Raw genomic sequence first — 18316 nt, forward strand, 5'->3', positions numbered from 1 at the left:
GTCTAGCTATAACACTTTTTGCCACATGTTTGCAATGTGTTTTGTTTTAAATCTAATGCAGGATGTGAGATCTTTTTCAGTTCTGTAAAGCCCCCTTTCTGGAGGTACCAATAAATTGTTGACCCATACACATTTTTTTCCATCTCAGCCACTTTACCTTAACTCTTTCAAAGCCACTGTTGGCCTCATGGCTGCAAACTTGACCAGTGTCCTCCTTGCCCGGCTGATAATTTTGGAAGAACACCCTGATCTCGTCTAGTCTAGTTGCCTTCCACTTCTTAATGATTGACTTAACCATGCTGAAAGAGATATTCTTTTGCAATGCAATGTAATTTTTCCACAAACAGTGTAGTCTTTAAGTAATTTCTCCCCTCCCCTCCGACACAGATTTAAACTGTGAAGCATGAGCAAATTGTCAGTATGTACAAAATACCACCAGCTAAATTTATCCCTTATAGTCGAGCAGTCTGTGTTAGTGTGGATTGGATCTTGAGATTGTAAATGAACAAAAATATAATTTCCTCTTCATCTTTAGCCTCTGAAACAAGAAAATAAATTGTTTAAACCTATCATATAGCATATACATTCACAGAATTGCTCACTTATACCAGTGTATTTAATGTAGAAACACAAGAACTGCCAAGCAACATAAGCCCTACACATTTTTTTGAGAAAAGAACTCCAGATATTGCCACTAACCGTTTACCTTTTTACTCTGTTCAAAGAACAGATCTGTAAACATCTGAGAGATATACAGATATGCAAAAGTTTGGGCCAAATTACTTGTTTTGTTGGTTTTCTAAGTTAACACAACCACAACACAAACTTAAACTTGACATATTTCTGCAAATCTTAACACACAGTTAATATTTTTGGGCTGAATTTAACATATTGAAAAAAATAGTAAATGTGGCATGTGCAAATGTTTGGGCACACTATCAGTCAGTTCTTAGTAACACCCCCTTTGGCAGAAATCACAGCCTCCAAACATTTCTTGTAGCCTGCTAACAGTCCTTCTATTCTAGCTTTAGGAATTTTTTCCCCACTCTTCCTCGCAGAACACTTCTAGTTCAGAAATATTCTTAGGTTGTCTTGTATGCACTGCATGTTTGAGATCTACCCACAGATTTTCAATAATATTCAAGTCTGGAGACTGTGAAGGCCATTCAAAAACCTTAATCTTTCGTCTCTTGAAGTAGTTCATGGTTGATTTTGAGGTATGTTTTGGATCATTGTCTTGTTGTAATATCTAACCTTTTCAGCTTCAGCTTCACTGACTGTGGGACATTAGGTTCCAGGATTTACTGATACTTAGTAGAATCCATTCTTCCCTCTACCCGCACAATATTTCCTGTGCCACTGGCTGCCACACAACCCCAAAGCATAATAGATCCACCCCCATGCTTAACAGTTGGCAAGGTGTTCTTTTCTTCAAATGCTTCTCCTTTTTTTTGTCCAAACGCACCTTTGGTGATTGTAGCCAAAAAGTTAAATTTTTACTTCATCAGACCACAGCACTTGGTTCCAAAGCGGCTCTGCTTATCTAAGTGTTCTGTTGCATACTTCAGACGTTGACTTTTGTGATGAGACCGCAGGTAAGGTTTCCTTTTGATGACTCTTCCATGCAAGTCATGTTTGTGCAAACAATGCTGCACAGTGAACTGTTGCACCACGACTCCTGTGCCAGCTAAACCTTCCTGCAGGTCCTTTGCAGTGATATGAGGGTTTTGCTTTGCATTCCTGACCGGTCTACCAGCAGTTATATCTGAGATTTTTCTTGGTTTTCCAGATCTTGTCTTAACTTAAAAAGTTCCCCTTAACTTCTATTTCTTAATCACATTTTGGACAGTGGACATTGCTATCAGGAAGCATTTAGGTATCTTTTTATAGCCTTCCCCTGCTTTGTAAGAGTCAATTATCTTTATTTTCTAAACCTCAGTCAGCTGCTTAGAGGAACCCATGGTTGTTGAGTGAGAGGTTCGAAGAGTCAGATTTTATGAAGCTCTGGAATTGTCATCACCTGACTTAGATTAAGGCCTAATAAGTCAATTAGGTTCTGAGACCTTACAGAAAATTTAACACTAGTGGATCAACTGGAAGGGTGCCCAAACCTTTGCACATGTCACATTTAATGTTTTATTTTTTCCAATCTGTTAAATTGAGCAAATAAACAGCAACTGTGCATTAATATTTGCAGAAATATGTCAAGTTTAAGTTTGTTCGCTGCAGAGGTTGTGTTAACTTCATTTTACTTAGAAAATCAACAAAACGTAATTTGTCCGGGAGTGCCCAGACATTTGCATTCAACTGTATATAGTGAATTATTTAATAGTTTTTGACTCCAGGGCAAATTTTTGAAAAGACTGGGGTCATGAGTTCAATTAATCTCTCTATTCAATCTGTATGAACAGGCAGTACATACTTCTAGTTCATATACAAAGCATAATATTAAAAAATAAAACTAAACGTGTATTAGGTAAGGTAGATCTAATGCCCAAACTTTTCCTTTCAAAAAAATCTCCTTACCATTGTCCTTATGCATGACATTATTATTACTTTACAATTGAAGCATACAAGCTATTGTTCCTATATGAGTAATATCAAATAAGCAAGTACATACTGCAAGGAGGAATGACAGCTGTTTTTGCATATTGGTAGCATTTCCTTGGCATGTTAAAAAAAAAGACAATTTTATATTTACGTTTTGTGCACTGTTACAAGAACTACAGTTGTAAGTGCAAGAACTAGTTATGTGAGTTAATCGTTGGTAACTGAGTAAGAAGGCCTCAACTGTGAAGGTGCTGATGTTTCCTGAGTTGATGCCTACAACCTCTTGCTTATATTCTGAGGTTTCCTGTTATCCTTCACCCATCAAATTAACAAATTCTCTCAGGGCGGGGCTGAGCAGCATTTTCCATTCCTTATGTAATGGCAGCTCGACCACTCTTTTCAATTGAAAAGATTGAAGATCCAGCAAAATATCCAGGAACTGGGGGGTTAGACATTAATGGTAGTTGAGATAGTCTGATGTTATTGTGCAACTTAATATTCTTTTGTTTATGGACATAAGAACAGCTTTTGAAAATGTCATTCATGGCATCCTACGGAGTTGCATGGAAAATTATCAGGGAATTATCGGTACTTCCCTTTGGTTTGGCTAGCAGAAGCCAATTTGTTACCCTTGGCTGTTTTAAATGTGGACAAACTATAGTATGTTTCACTGGTCTGCTGATGACACTAAGAACAAAGGTACAGTAGTGCCTCAGACTGTGTGCTTTACAGGTGTTTGCCAGATATGAAGATATGAATGAACAGACCTTTCTTATAATAAACTGTTAAAAGACAAGATTATGCTCTTCATACTCCCAACATCAGTTTTTTAATGTTGGTGGCTTCAGTATTGCTGATTATGCTGAATTCAAACCTTTGATGTTGGTTAGAAATCTTTGTGTTACCAATTCTGTGTTGTCTTTTCGAGGTCATCTTAGGAAAGTTTGCTTGCAACGTTTACTCAGCAAGGCTGAGGTCCCATTCATAAGAAATTCTGCGGCTGCCAACACTTTCAGCACTTTCTTTAAAACCTCTCTTTAATATAAAGTTTAGTTTTGCGCTTGGTTTCACTAAGTCAGTTTGCATGACTATTATTCCCCACTTTTTTACTTATGTTGTGTTGTGGGTGTGCTGCTGTACAGAACTTATGGTGTGTTACAAAGCACTCAAATAAAATTGCATGTTATTATAAACTTGGGCAATGTCTGATCTTTTTGTTTTTTTTGGACAGATCCACACACTGCAACTCAACAGAAGCTACGCTATACTCTCCCAGCTTGAGCCGTGGATGGTGTACTGCCTCCGGGTTCGGGTCTTCAACATCCAGTATAAGAAACAGAGCCGTTTCACCGAGTCAAAGTGTGTGGAAACGGAAGGCGATGGTAGGAATGGCTTCACTACGTTTAGTTGGCACAGAACACAAATACTGAGCAAGAGGGGCACAGGACAGAAAACATAAACTTGTGTTCATAGTATGCAAAGAGATGATAAATCAAAGATTGCCCTTCATTCATTGAAAAGTCGGGCAGCATTGACCTGGAAAATGATAAAATTTCCAAATGAGAGGAGGCTGTTCAGCATTAATCTAGCCCTTTTGGTAGTCTGCATCCTGCTGCCTGTGCTTTTGTGATTCTTTGCTCATTCTTTTTCTGCCTGCTGCTCCTCAGGGGGCTGAGTGTCCAAGAGTATCTTCCCATCGGCATCTGCTGAAGACAAGGATAAAGTGTTAAATAAATTAAATTAACACCTATTGACTCGCATAAGCTCTCTATTAGTACAGTGGAGCAACTGAGTGCTTATTTTGAATAGGGAGCTATCAATCCCTGATGAATAGATTGGATTGTGCGTCAGCGGTGTTTTTAAGAACACATTTGGGATGTAGATCAAGAAGGCAGCAAGGGGCATTTGTTTTTATTAAATATTTGATGTTCTGCTAATATTTTTTAGTATTTTTATTTTTTGTGTACATTGTAGCTTTTATGCAAAAAGAGTTAGCTGTTATTGCAATTGTTATGCAATTGCTTGCATAGGGTATTTAAATTGCTTGAAAACATATATTATTCATTTCATTCTCATCACAGAGTAAACTTATAATGAATTTAGAAGAATCTGAATCTCTTCTGTGTTTACAATAATGGAAACACTCATGCATTCTTTATTAAGCTGTTCTGTAAGGCAAGTTTTTTTATTTATATTGCTCATGTTTATTATATAATATATGTGATAATAAATATTTATTATCACTCTATTTGACCCATGCGAACAGCTGTCAACTCTAAATCAGTACAGTATTGTCTCAACATCTGCAAATTAAACATATGAAAATGTGCTTATTCGTGATTTGGTCTGGCCGACATGGTCTTGGATGAAACCAAGCTGAAGGTTGTTAACCACAACTTTCAAACTAGCGGTGCAGCAGGATCATGAGAAGAATCTAGCTAGTGATTGAGCTTCTCCCTGCCCCCAGCCCAAGTACCCACAATTTGGCTATTTGCAACAGTTCTTTGCTTCGTGCCCTCACGGATATATATATATAGTACATCGAGACCCTCCTGTATAACTTGAAAGACATTTTGTCCTCCCATAATAAAAACTTCCTTTTTAATAGTGTGTTGAAAGCTGTTGAAGAAATATTTTAAGCATTACTTCCTTGTTTCGCCCCTTCTTAACTGAAGAACACTGGCAGGATGTACATCAAACCACATTGCGTGCACTTTAGGATAGAAGTCTAAGCTGCGTGAAAAGCTCAGGCTGCTCTTAAATAGCTTCTGTAAGTAACTGACCTAGATTTCTTTTACATGCAGGAAGATAAATGCTGGCCTATTGTGCAAACACCCCCCAAAAACATAGTCGTCAGAAGGAATTTGATTTCCAGACTACCCAGAAAAGAACCTTTGTTCTGAATACTTAAAGCTTATTGTTTTGCATTTTATGTGAGATACAATGTTTGTTCATGAAAAAGTATTTTAAGGAAATGTCATGCTACACTGGACATTATCTCTGATACAGGTTTATTTTTGAAGATGTGTGAGGTGTAGAAATCACAATGGTTATTTTTGCCATTTTTTTAAATAAGTATTTTGTACCTGCCAAATCCAGCTTGTATTCAACTAGGTAGCTCAAAAGAAAAGAAACACTTGGAGATTGGAGATAGAGAACAATTTCACAGTAAGAACATAAGGACAGTTACAAACAAGAGGAGGCCACTTGGCCCATCTTGTTCCTTTGGTAGTTAGTAGCTAATTGATCCAAGGATGTCCACTAGCCATTTCTGGCTTATTAAAGCCAGGTTATCTGCTTTATCAAAATGGCTGAGTAGCTTTCTCCATGCTCCCACAATCATTTTGGTAAAGAAATGTCTCTCGTTTTCAGTTTTAAGTACATTTCTGTGTAGTTTCTATTTGTGTCCTCTGGTTTGTGTTTCACTGTATATTCTAAAGAGGTTCACAGGCTTGACTTTGTCGATGCCTTTGAGGATTTTCTCATTGTCTCGTAGTCTTCTCTGTTTAAGATTGAACAGTTTTAGTTCTTTCAGCCTGGAGGATGTTTCCCTTAATGTCCCTCATTAAGATGTATACTGTATGTTTTTTCTTCTCTGGCCTAATTCCAGAGCAGCAATGTCTTTTCTATAAAGTGGTCTCAAAAGTCTTAAGCAATATTCTAAATGATGTCTGGTAGCAGCAATCACGTGGTGGTTCTTTTACAAAATCAAACGATCAGCAACACACACACTCACAGATTCAATAAACGAGATACATTTATTAATACATAAATTGTGCATGAAACATATAACAGTCCGTCTGGATAGTGTAGTGGATTGGTGGCAGATCTTATTGTGGTCAAAGTGCAAGGTATATAATCACGAAGAGATGCAAAACACAAAGAGATACAAACACAGAATATGCTTCAGTATACCGTTCGGCTATACTATCGTTAATCACTCTACATTAACTACTCAAAAGTAAATACATTACTCATATGAATTGAATTGAAATCAACTTGTGTTGAGGTAAATATTGAATTCTCGAGATGCAATATAGAACATTGGGTTTACTTATCCAGATATGGATTCGTATTTTCCGGCACGGACACCAAGACCAGCTACCGGCTGCATCCAATTGCTGTGGCATTCAGTAGGCGTTGTCCCGGCGTCCTCTGGCTCCTTGCCACCCAGTAGGGGTGCAGCTCGGAGTCAGACGAATTAGGTGGAGAGATTTCTGCTGTGGTGACACGCCTGACAGTGTCTCTCTCAGGGACCTACTAGTAGTCCAGCTGACTAGTAGAAAGTCTCTATGCACAGAGGGTGACCGCAGGTCAGAGCAAGTCACTCTTTAGGGGGAAGAAACTCAGTTTGCTCCCAGTGTAGCACTGCTGCTGAATAAAAACTTATTCAGGTTGTCGACAAGAGTCCAAACGTATACTCAGGTGATCAAGCGAAGCGTCCATGTTGGCGTTGGCTAGCAATCTATGTACGGCCATTCCCCGGGCTGACACTTTGCTGAAACAAGGTTGCAGTCCCTAAACAGACAACACTGGCTGTCACGTGATTGGCCATCACAATTGATGATTGGTTGAAAGTTTAGCGTGCATTCCACATGGGGTATACACACCCTACAGGTTGGTCAAGGTGAGAGATGAGTCATAATGACCTCTGACATCTAGGATCGCAATCCAGATGTTCCCAAGAATCTCACAGATAGGCGCCAGGAATGAGTTACAGGGAGTTACAGAGAGTTACAAGAAACATCTAGTTGATTTAGTGTTGAGTCATTGCTGCTCAGATGGGAGCCAAATCTGAGAGCTCTCTTATTTTCTCACATGCAGATCATTTTTTTTAATATTCCAAATATATATTATATCTCTGTGTTATGTATTTAATCAGATTATCATTTTATTGAGACATCCATTACTGTTGTTCCTTGTTTAAAAATAAAATGGACTATTCCCTGAGATCTTGTTTTGATGTAGTTGTTCTTCTAATTTATTTCTAATAATAATTTCCATAAACTTACTTGTGATAATGTAATAAAAATCAGACTTATTGGTCTGGAATTGCTTTCTTCGTTTATTTTGTCCTTCTTTTGGATGGGCATAATATTAGCATTTTTCCAGTACTACCATTGTCTTGAGTGACTGCTGGAATAGAATTATCTTGATCTTTTGAGAAGAAAAGATCAATACAAGTTTTGCTTCTTTTAAGTGCCCTGTCAAACTGGGTAATCAAGCAGTCATTAACAATGTCTACTACAGTATTTTGGTTTTGGCCACTGACACTCCTATACATATATCTCTCCCAATCTGGATATTGCCCCGGTCACCTTCTATTGGTCAAATTCTATCCGAGTTGTTTTCATTCACAAGCTGAGAACAGGAGGCACTTATTTATACAAAGGGTTGTGGGAGTATAGAACAAGCTACCCATCTATGTTGTTGAAGCCAACCCCAACTATCTTGGCTTCTTTCAGAAAATGGCTAGATAGAAGATTAATTCTAGTCTCGGTGAGCTATGCTGGGTTTCTTTGACTTTTCATCTTCAAAACATTTTTGCTCCCAGGAACAATCTGGCAACTGTTCCACTTCTGTTAACATTAGCAGTTCAGTCCACAGATGTTTAAATGTAAGCGTTTTCCAAAAACAAATTCCGAAAGGGAAGCCAAAGTAGTATTACACAAGAGGACAATCCTGTACACAGGTCAACTTCAGAACAGAGGCTTTGGAAAATTAGTCTATGTTATTATTACACACATGGCTCACTGAGACTCTTGATTTAACCCTGCTACTTCGGTTTGTAGTATGAAAATGCTTATTCAATCTACATGAGCAGATAGAGACCTGGATTAAGCATGTCAGTATGAAAAGGATTTACGGGTCACTGGCAGAGGTCAGGGTGAGAATGTGATACAACTGGAGCAGCAGCTTTCTTATGCAGAGGAGCTACCCCAGGCAGAGGGTCTCAGGCCGGAGGACTGCTGCGGAACATATTGTATCAGCAGATACTCATATAGACCACACTGTATCAGGACTGTATCTGCAAAGGTCTCATTTTCTTTATGCTGCATGAAAAAATAAAATTAGCACTGTCAGGCTCATTGATTATTTATACCATTTTTAGGTAACTGTAAAAAAAACTTCATTTTGGGTAGAAATGCGATCATCTGACAAATTGCATGCAAATTCCCCAAAGAATTACTGTTTATGCAGGACTGTTAGAAAAGCAAAATGTAACTGTTCTGGATGCCCTTGTTTTCTTGTACTGAATGAAACTTTCACATCTATGCTTTATGCATTTGTTGAATATTATTAATTTGGCAGATCCATTTATTCAAAGTGACCTGGATTTGTATACATTTATACAGTTGGGTATTTTACTGGAGCAGTCTAGTGTATTAGTGCTTTACCCCATAGCTGCTGGGATTTGAACCTAGTTACCAATCCAGTGCCCTGACCACTAATCCACACTGCTTCGCAGTATATATTGGGCAAATGTGTTTATGAGCCATAGCTTTGTTTAATTAATTTTAAAAATGAATGATTTCTAGGATGGCTTTTAAGAACTTTGATTAGTTCTGAGAATAATCTCTTAAACAAAAGGAATATGGTTGGATCTAAATACTAGTTATTTGTGAGGAAGTTGTATTTTATGTTTTTTATTGACTTAATATTTGTCTGTTTCCCTAACAGGACATACTCCTATCTGGCAGCTACCAGTGCTCCTCCTTATAGTGGTAATTGTGATTCTTTTGTTCTCTTATGCCACCTATAAGGCTTACAGCTGTATGAGACACCTCTGTCCACCATATGAGATTCCAGACAGCTTACAGGTATGTCCTGCCCCAGGGCAGCTGTTATCTTGTGTGTGTGTGTGTTTTCTTCAGAGTCCTTCTAGGGTGATCTACATCTAGGGGTATCATAGACTGTTTGGGTTTCAGTTGCTAATTGCTCTTTTGTGATTATTCTGTAATATAATAGGTATTATTATAGGTACAGACCAGCAGCTATAATACCCTGCAGGTCTCAACTGGAAACCCACTGAAGCTAAACAGGGTTGAGCCTGGTCAGTACCTGGATAAGAGACCTTCTGGGAAGCTATGGTTGCTGCTGGAAGTGGTGTTAGTGGGACGAGTGGGGTGTGCCCACCCTGCAGTCTGTGTGGGTCCTAATGCCCTGGTATACTGCAGGGGACACTATACTGTAGTGGGCGCCTTCTTTCGGATGAGATGTTATACCAAGTTCCTGACACGTGGTCATTAAAGATCCCTGGGCATTTCTCGATAAGAGTAGGGAGTTATCGCAGTGTCTGGGCCAAATTTCCCCCCTCAGCCTTTATCGTGGCCTCCAAATTGTCTCCATGTATGATTGGCTTGCACCTGCCCTGCAATGGACTGGCACCCCGTCCAGGGTGTACCCTGCCTTGTGAACGTTGTTTGCCGAGTAGGCTTCGACTTCCAACGACACCGTATGGTATAAAGCAGTTTGGCAAATGACATGAAATTATAGGTACAATGGTGTTGTAACAAATAGGTACACATCTCCAGTCTATCAAGGGACAAAATACTTTCAAATCTTCAACAGCTGAGGACCTCTGAGAAGTAGAATATCGGTCCAGTTAATAGTAGACCTTGGTTATTAAAGCTAATAGGAAATGAAAATCCAATCACTACAGCTTTCCAGGACTGGAGCTGTGTACCCAGCCCTAAGAATGAGCTATTAATGGATGTCAGGTTATGTTGTGCCATATACTGTAGCGTCAGGTGATCCTCTTTAGTGGTGTTGATGCACAGGAGAATAAAATATTACATAATTCTAATCGTAGTGTTGAATTCAGTTTGAGCCTTTTGGTGTAGACTGAAATCAAAATGCTGATTGTTAGTTGATCATATGTGTAGTAAATGGAAGAGTGCATAAAAATTAAAATCTAAGAATCAGGTTATGACACCAGATTATTTTATGAACAGTAATTTAAAAACATATTTCCACCCTCTAAGGTCAGAATAATGTGGTCACAGTTGAATAATTATTCTTTAAGATGGCTGTCTGAACAATATAACAGTGAAGTTAATTAACCTCAATAAAATATTTATCTTTTGAGTCCTATAACTTCTGCAAAGACAGCAGCCCAACATTCACTATTCCAGACTTTTAGAGTGAAGCAATAAATCAGGGAAGTATAATAAATTATCGCATCTGAAACTGAACTGCACATCCTTTTCAAAAATATGAAATACCTTCCACAAGAAAAATTAAATAGAGATACCTTAGAAAATAATGTTGGACATCTTTTTAAGCTTACATTTTGCAATTTTGTGGTAAATCCACACTATGTCCAGGAGGAACTGTAAAACTTTGTTTTTCATAGTAAAATTCCATTTGGTTCACCTTCTTTCTTCTGCTTACTTGCCAGGACTTCATGACTTCAGGGCCTCAGGTCTTGATACTCATTGGGGACCGGAGGGAGGCGTTTGGTGAACTCATGCAGGTCATTCCTGTAGAAACCACTCTGCCCCTGCACCGTATGGAGCAGCGAGACCTAAACACAGAGCAGGATGAAAGCGACTCTGGGATCGGCTCTGGACAGGAGGGATCTGATGGAAGCCTCAGGAGCACCATAGCAGAACAAGGGGAGAACTCTTGTAGACTGTGAAGTTTAAAAAAAATTGCAAGGCAAAATTTCTGGAGAAGAAAAGCCTTGTATTGAGAGCATACCACCTGTGCAGCTATTGAATCTGAAACTGAGCTCAGTTTGTTTTAAGAAAAGTGGAGGAACTTTGCTTAGATTGGTAGAAGTCATTCATATAATCCAAAGAATACATTCGAGTATTTACATATATTTGGCCACAGATATTATGAAAACTGTAAAACAGAGTGTGTACAGAAGGTGATCATGATAAATGATATCACATCGCCAGGCAGTTCACATGACAGTGCACTAACATGGCTAGTGTGCATCAGATGTGTTTGTTAGATACTACAATATAACTTCCCAGGTGCTTTACCTGTCTTTTGGTCTGGACTTTCATTTTTTTTCCTGGTCTTTCATGGACACAGGTCCTTTTTTCCCTATTCACAATGAAGTGGGGAGAGATCTTTAAATAGACACTGGATTATCCCCTTTACCATTGGCGAAGATTGTGTTGATCCCTTAATCCAACTAGAAGGATTGTCAAGTCCTGTGCGAGGTAGAGAATACCTGATCCCCTCCTCTTGGCCTTAACTACTGGTTTACAACCCCAAAACTGCACTTGCATGGTTGGGCCTTCATCCCTGTTTGTCTTACAATATAGTTTCTCTACCCTTGGTGCTTCATTGGCTGCTGGTGGATAATACAGTTTTATCTGCTCTCATTCTGTACACAGTTGCACATTGTACCAAGGCAGTCTTATATGTTGAATTGTGAGACAAACTATTCACTATTTTCTTCAGTATTACAGAGCAAACTGAAATCACAATGTGCTGAAGGTAATGTGTGGACATTTCCTTGCCTGCCATAGAAAGTGTTATGATTTTTTGTTACCCTGGAGCATTTTTTGTAAGACACATGACACATTCTCTGCGGCAATACATCATATGCATATTGAGTGCCACTGTGAAGGTGCTGGTGTTTCTTGTCAGGGTAGAGAATGCTACCTTCCTTTTATAAGACCAGCAAGCTGCACTTTTGTAAAGCGGGAATTGTCCAGTTGGCAGGCTAATATATTCACTGGTCAAGAACATGTTCCCTTAATGGCAGGTAAGACAAAATTGGGTATGAGGAGTTGGACTGTCTTCCAGTCATCTTTTCTGGCTAAAACAATCCTCAGATCTCAATCTTGTTGAAAGTGGATGGAACTGGTGGAACTGTAGTTCAATTCTACACGTCATTATCCTCATTACTCTCTGATCCTGCTGGATAAATGGTGAGACAATGGGCTGCATTGGGTATAGTCCAATAGTCAGATAGGCTTCCTAATGTTTTGGTCAGTGAGTTAGTGCCATAAGCCTCCCTGGCTGATATGTTTCTCCGTTGCAGACTGTTTATTGATGGGTTTTCTGAAGGCTAAAAGGAGGACATAGCTAAATATGAAGGCAGTGACTTCTGTCTTTAGGCTAGTCCATCGCATAAGTAGGACCAAATGTGACCACATCAAAGTCTTTTTTTTCTCTGTTAAAATAAGTGCATTAAAATAAATAAGAAGCAGTTCCAAATCCTGTTATAAAGCCATTTGTTCTGAATGGTGGATGATGCCACTTCGCAGTAAATTTCTTTTATCAAAGTACATTCAGTTCAGAAAACTATTTTGCATTATTTGGCAACTGCTGGAGAAATTCCATTCAAAGTGCCAACTACAAGTGCTATTTTGTTTTTTTTACCAAATATACAGTATTTAACAGTAGTCTAGTGTACAAAAGTAAATTAAAACATTTCATAACATCCGTCTGGAACTCTCTGGCTGCACAGAGCCTTCAAGTGTGAGGGAAATAGCAAAATGCAGAAGCACATATGGTTGCCTCTTGACACCATAATCACCAAACAAAGATGGGATGGGATTTCACATTGGCTTTACAATGCACTGAATTAAATTGGGAATCAGTCATTAATACTTGGAGAAATTGGCATTGCTGTTAAAAGCAGTCTTAAAATTTAAAAAATCCTGAGAGGCTCATCCAGGACAATCATTATATAAAATAGCTGATTGGCTTCTAATTTTTGGTTTTCCCCTGCTTATTTGATCTCCTTCAAAAATTGTTTTAACAGAATATCAATATAAGCTAAAAATATGCAGTTAAATGTCTGTACTAGAGTTGGAATTGGTTCTTTCCACTTTTATTACACTTTTTTTAGCCTTGGAAAGACTAAAGTTACTATTTGTAAAATTCTGTTTTAGTTAAATTTCTTTACATGCCAAAGACTAAAGAGAAGTACGAGCCTGGAATCAACAGATTGCCTGTGTTATCAGTCCAGTTTTTGTTTGAGCATTGAGCAACTCTATAATAAGAGTCTAACTCCCTTGGATATTGTTTCCTTTATTTTTATTTTTTGACGTCTTTCCTGAAAAAAAAAATCTTTCACTTTATCTGATTTGTTAAGAGGAATCTTATAGGTTTCACTGAGAGTGAGTAAATAACTCAGACTGTACCTATTATGCATATTAAAAAAACCTGTCCCATGCCAAGCGTGTTGGCTATTTTGGGTCCAGCTGGCAGCAATACAGAGCAGTACATCCAGTGGCTTTGTAAATTACGATAAACCCTCAGAGCCTCAGGCATTTGGGCGTTTTTATTTAACAGCAGTCAATAGGTTCTGTATATGCTTTTGAAACATTTCTGCTACCTGCTGTGACCTGAACAATAAGAATGATTTATTTTTCTTTCGGTGCCTCTATTACAAAATACTTACAATGCCTAGGAGAGGCCAAATTTGGTACTTAAAAGGCGCACTTTGTATTCAGTTCAACACCAATGCGAAACTAGGGTTTTACATGAGATTAAATCAGAATTTCAACCCATCCACCGGTCACTGCTTCTAATCCTGTACTTGAAAAGAGGTTAAAAGAAGCTTTTGAAACAGAAATCAATTATGTGGAGTGTTAAGAAAATGCTGTTTGAGTTGTCTGAAGTTTTAATTCAGCCTGAGTGTTAGATATTCAAGACAGAATGTAATGTGTCGTTTTAACACCATTCCAATGTTCTCACTCAAAAAATTAAAGGATGAACTTAATAGTAAATCCCAATGGTTCAAGTAAAAAGGATGCACTGTGGTATAACAGTTGTATAACAAATGTTGTACATTTGTATAAATGTAGCAGTCTTAATACACAAAATGCTACTCCATACTTGAAGACCAATAATTGACATTGACAGCAGATTGCAATTTTTTGGTCTGTGGTTATTTGGTTTTAAAATAAGATCATATACCATTGTGGTTTATCAGGTTTTATGTACTGTAAGCATGTATTATAGGACCATGATATTGGAGCTGGGTATTTAGTCCACAAACTGCAAGAACATGTTAATGTTAATTTAGAACATTGCAAAATGTTTGGATACCTTGTCAAAATCTCCTGCATTCAACTTGACAATATGTCCAGTTGCCCTGCAATAATACAGAAATTGTTACTAATGAGAAAAGCTAAAGAATTAAGAAAACTGACAATGGTATTGTGGAAACTACTGAATATCCCTGTACAGAACTTTCTTTGTACATTTTCAGATTTATTACTTGTTTTGTAGAATGTTTCTTCTTTTATGTTTAACAAATATAACAAAATACAAAACCTTCCAGTTTGCTTAAAAAGAGCATGTTTTCTCTTGGGGCAGTGTACACTTCCAGATTTCAATTTGTGAATTTAAATTTCAAAAGGGAGGAGACGAGTGCTTCACCTCCTTTGTATGGGGGTGAGGGAACTGAAACAAATTGAAAAGCAGCCGATGTGTTTTGCTACACATCAAACCTTGTGTGCAAAAGTAAATTAACCCTTTCTGGTCAATAACTTGTGGCACCTCCTTTAGCAGCAATAACTTCACACAGTTGCCTCCTATAACCAATTATCAGTCTCTGACATCTTGCTGGAGGGATTTTTTCCCACTCCTCTTTACAAAACTCTGCCAGCTCTGTGAGGTTTTAAGGATGTCTTGCATGAGCATCCCTCTTCAGGTCCTGCCACAGCATTTCAATAGGATTCAGGCCCCATACAAGGACACTCCCACCACCATGCTTGACAGGAGGGATAAGGTTTTGTTGGTGGTAGGCTATGTTGGCTCTTCGCCCAACATGGGCCCTCTTGTTATGTCCACATATGGTTCAATTTTGGGCTCATCTGTCCAGAGAACAGACTTCCAGAACTCTTAAAGGTTGTTCAGGTGGTCTCTGGCAAACTTCAGACGGGCAGCTTTGTTCTTTTTTGACAGAAGAGGCTTCTTCCTGGGGACCCTTCCATAGATGGCATTTCTGTTCAGGGTTCTTCTTATTGTTGAGCTATGCACCACTACTCCAGAGGGAGCTAGGGAGGCTTGTAGATCTCTGGATGTTATTATAGGATAACCTTTTACCTCTTTTATCATTCTTCTTGTGGCCCTGGGTGAAATTTTAGGAGGTTGTCCACTTGTTTGCCAATTGTTTTAAATGCCCTCGACTTGTATACTCTTTTCCCAACAGTGGATTTTTGGAGTCCAAATCTTTTTTAATGGCTTTTTATAACCTTGTGCAGATTGATGAGCATCCACTACTTTTTTCAGTTCTGCTGATGTTTACTTAGTTCGAGGCTGAACTAATAGGAAGAGTAACTGACCTATTTCTAACATTTATTTACAATTATTTATGTTTACTCCTCCCTAACACCATTTCAGATCTTCAGTTTCATTGGTTATCCTGGTTAATTGGTTAAGACTCTGTCATTGACCCACCTGATCCTGCTTTACCTTGATGTAAGTCAGAGAACTAAGGGTTACTGCTCAATTTCTGAATAGTGTGTGTATTATTTTGCTGCATGGACATTTTCTTTCAAAACACTCAAATTGGTGAATAATTATTTCAATTAGGAAGTGACATTCTGATTAAATAAGTATTTTGTGGTTAAAACAAAAAATCTCAAATTAAAACTTTCGAGCATGACTGTACAGTATTTTACACCGTTTGACAGTTGTGATAACAGCCTTGTGAAACTAAGAGTGTACCATGGACACCCCTCTGTGTTTCTGCTTTGATTGGTTATTCTGTATGTTCATTTTTCTTTTAATTCTGTTTGTATGAAATGGCTTTCACTCATTTCAGATTTATGTGTAAAAACACTGTCAAAATGTAAGTATTGCTTTCAGTGTTGTATAACTGCATTTTTTATTTTTATAAGAAAATAAATGGACTATTGGTTGTATATCTCGTATTAATAGCAACAAAGACATGGGCTTAGCTTTTAGGGGAAGATTGTTGCACCATATAAAAAATCCAACACATTTCTAAGTACAAAACTTTTCACATTATTAGTATTATGATACTTAAGAGTATCGACTATAGTGAGACAGAAACAAAAAATGTTCTTGAAAAACAGTGGGAGAGTTACTGAAAGATAAGAGTTAGTGCTGTTGTTAAGACTCAGATTGCACCAGACTGTACATATTTGTAGGTTAGAAACGCAGGGATCTCCAATCTTGAGTGAGTGTCTTCAAGAGAGCTGCTGTCTTCAGTTTTCACAGTCTTCACTGAAGCAGAACATTATTAGTTTATTTGGATCAGTCTAACAAGCTAACTAGGTTTGCTTGTTTCTAAATGATTCTTTCATTTTAAACCGCATCAAAGCCTTTGGTGATCAAAACCTTCTTATAATACTCTAGTTGAGCTGCTGAATGTCAGGAATATTACTCCAGATTTCCTACTGAAAGATAAGTGCCTTAAGTGAATTTTAGCACACTTCAGACATACCTGTTCTGGGATTAGAATGAAAAAGTACAAATGAGTTTCCAGATCCATCTGGTGCAAAAATTATAGCAGTAATGTACAGTATAGTCATTAAACAAAATAAATTGAAATTTTAGGAAATTATTCATAAATGACAGCTAAGTTTGGTTGGTATAATGTGTACATTTAAGAAAATGCGAAAGTCATCTTGCCTCACACATTTGTTAGTAACTTTTTGATCATTCAATCACATCAAACCATTTTTGAAAAGGTTTCACAACATCAGCTTCTGTAATGTGGCTAGGGAGTTGGTTCTAATCTCTCACAGCCTTCTGCACTAATAGACATTTGCTGTCATGAATGTTGCAACTTTAAATTTACATTTGTATCCCCAGATCATTGCTGATCTGATGATACCAGATCCCTTAATCACATGATGATATTCTCTTTAGACCAGATTTAAACTGGTTTCTCACTCCTTTTGTGTGGTGATCAAAAATTCTAAAAAAACACCACCTAGTTAACATAACCTCTCTTGATTTAATGTACTCTCTTATCTGTAGTGTATATCCATGCACTTTTTGGTCCTTGGTATAGCTTCCCCACACTGTCTACTTCTAGACCTTTATCTTATGTTTATTCACCTTGTAAAAATATCCATTAGAAATGTACATAGTATATGAAGGCAGCAATGTACTGTCCATGCATAATATGCATATTATAATTCATGAATTTAACAAATATTAAATGAGATGGACAATAGTGTTACCACCTTGTCAGCTTTAAGAAGCTAAGAGAGGCTGCCTGGGTCAGTACTGGGCCGAGAGACCTACTTAGCTATTGAAGATCCAACAGTGTTTTTCACAGGAGTAATAGTGTCATTAACTTTAGTGTCCTGGCTTAAAGTCCTCTCTTGGCTTGTGCAGTATGGCCTTCTTTAAGCCATACTGTTAATGAAATTGCTTACTTCTACACATCTGTGTAATGGGGCTGAGGATAGGTACACTTCAGCGGATGATGATGTGGGTCCCATCCTCTATGTAAAGCTGTAAAAATATCATTCCTAGTAGTATTGACAATTGCCCAGCTACAAGGCTCGCCTTTTTTACAGTATTCTTCTTTGATGTTAGTGGAGACAGCAGCCTGTGCACTTCTGGCTCTGCTAGAGAAGATCAAAGCTCAGCTAGAGCTGAGTATACACACCATATGGAACATAGAACACACTGTACAGTATATAACCATCGATTTGTTATCAGAAGATCACTTTTCCCGAGTTCAGCAAGCTGGATCCTAGCCCAGAAGTACAGGACACCAGCCCATAACACAGTTAGCAAACTACTACCAAGCTTCTCTGCACTACAATGCAGACCCAACAGAAAGGGACATTTGTGGCTCTTT

At 38.1% G+C, this 18316-nt stretch overlaps 1 protein-coding gene across 1 annotated transcript in view; it reads left to right on the top strand.

Moving 5' to 3' along the window:
• The window catches only part of LOC148836293 (interferon alpha/beta receptor 1a-like), a 28547-nt gene extending 12152 nt beyond the window's left edge, over positions 1 to 16395 (top strand). Inside the window, exons 5-7 of the mRNA XM_088914912.1 lie at positions 3782 to 3932; positions 9232 to 9371; positions 10952 to 16395. Of these exons, the coding sequence (XP_088771038.1) occupies positions 3782 to 3932; positions 9232 to 9371; positions 10952 to 11191 (531 nt within the window). The 3' untranslated portion in view covers positions 11192 to 16395. The remainder of the gene's footprint in view (positions 1 to 3781; positions 3933 to 9231; positions 9372 to 10951) is intronic.
• The last annotated feature ends 1921 nt before the right edge of the window (positions 16396 to 18316 follow it).

This window comes from Atractosteus spatula, chromosome 4 (assembly GCF_055471065.1).
Source record: "Atractosteus spatula isolate fAtrSpa1 chromosome 4, fAtrSpa1.hap1, whole genome shotgun sequence".
Lineage (NCBI taxonomy): Eukaryota > Metazoa > Chordata > Actinopteri > Semionotiformes > Lepisosteidae > Atractosteus > Atractosteus spatula.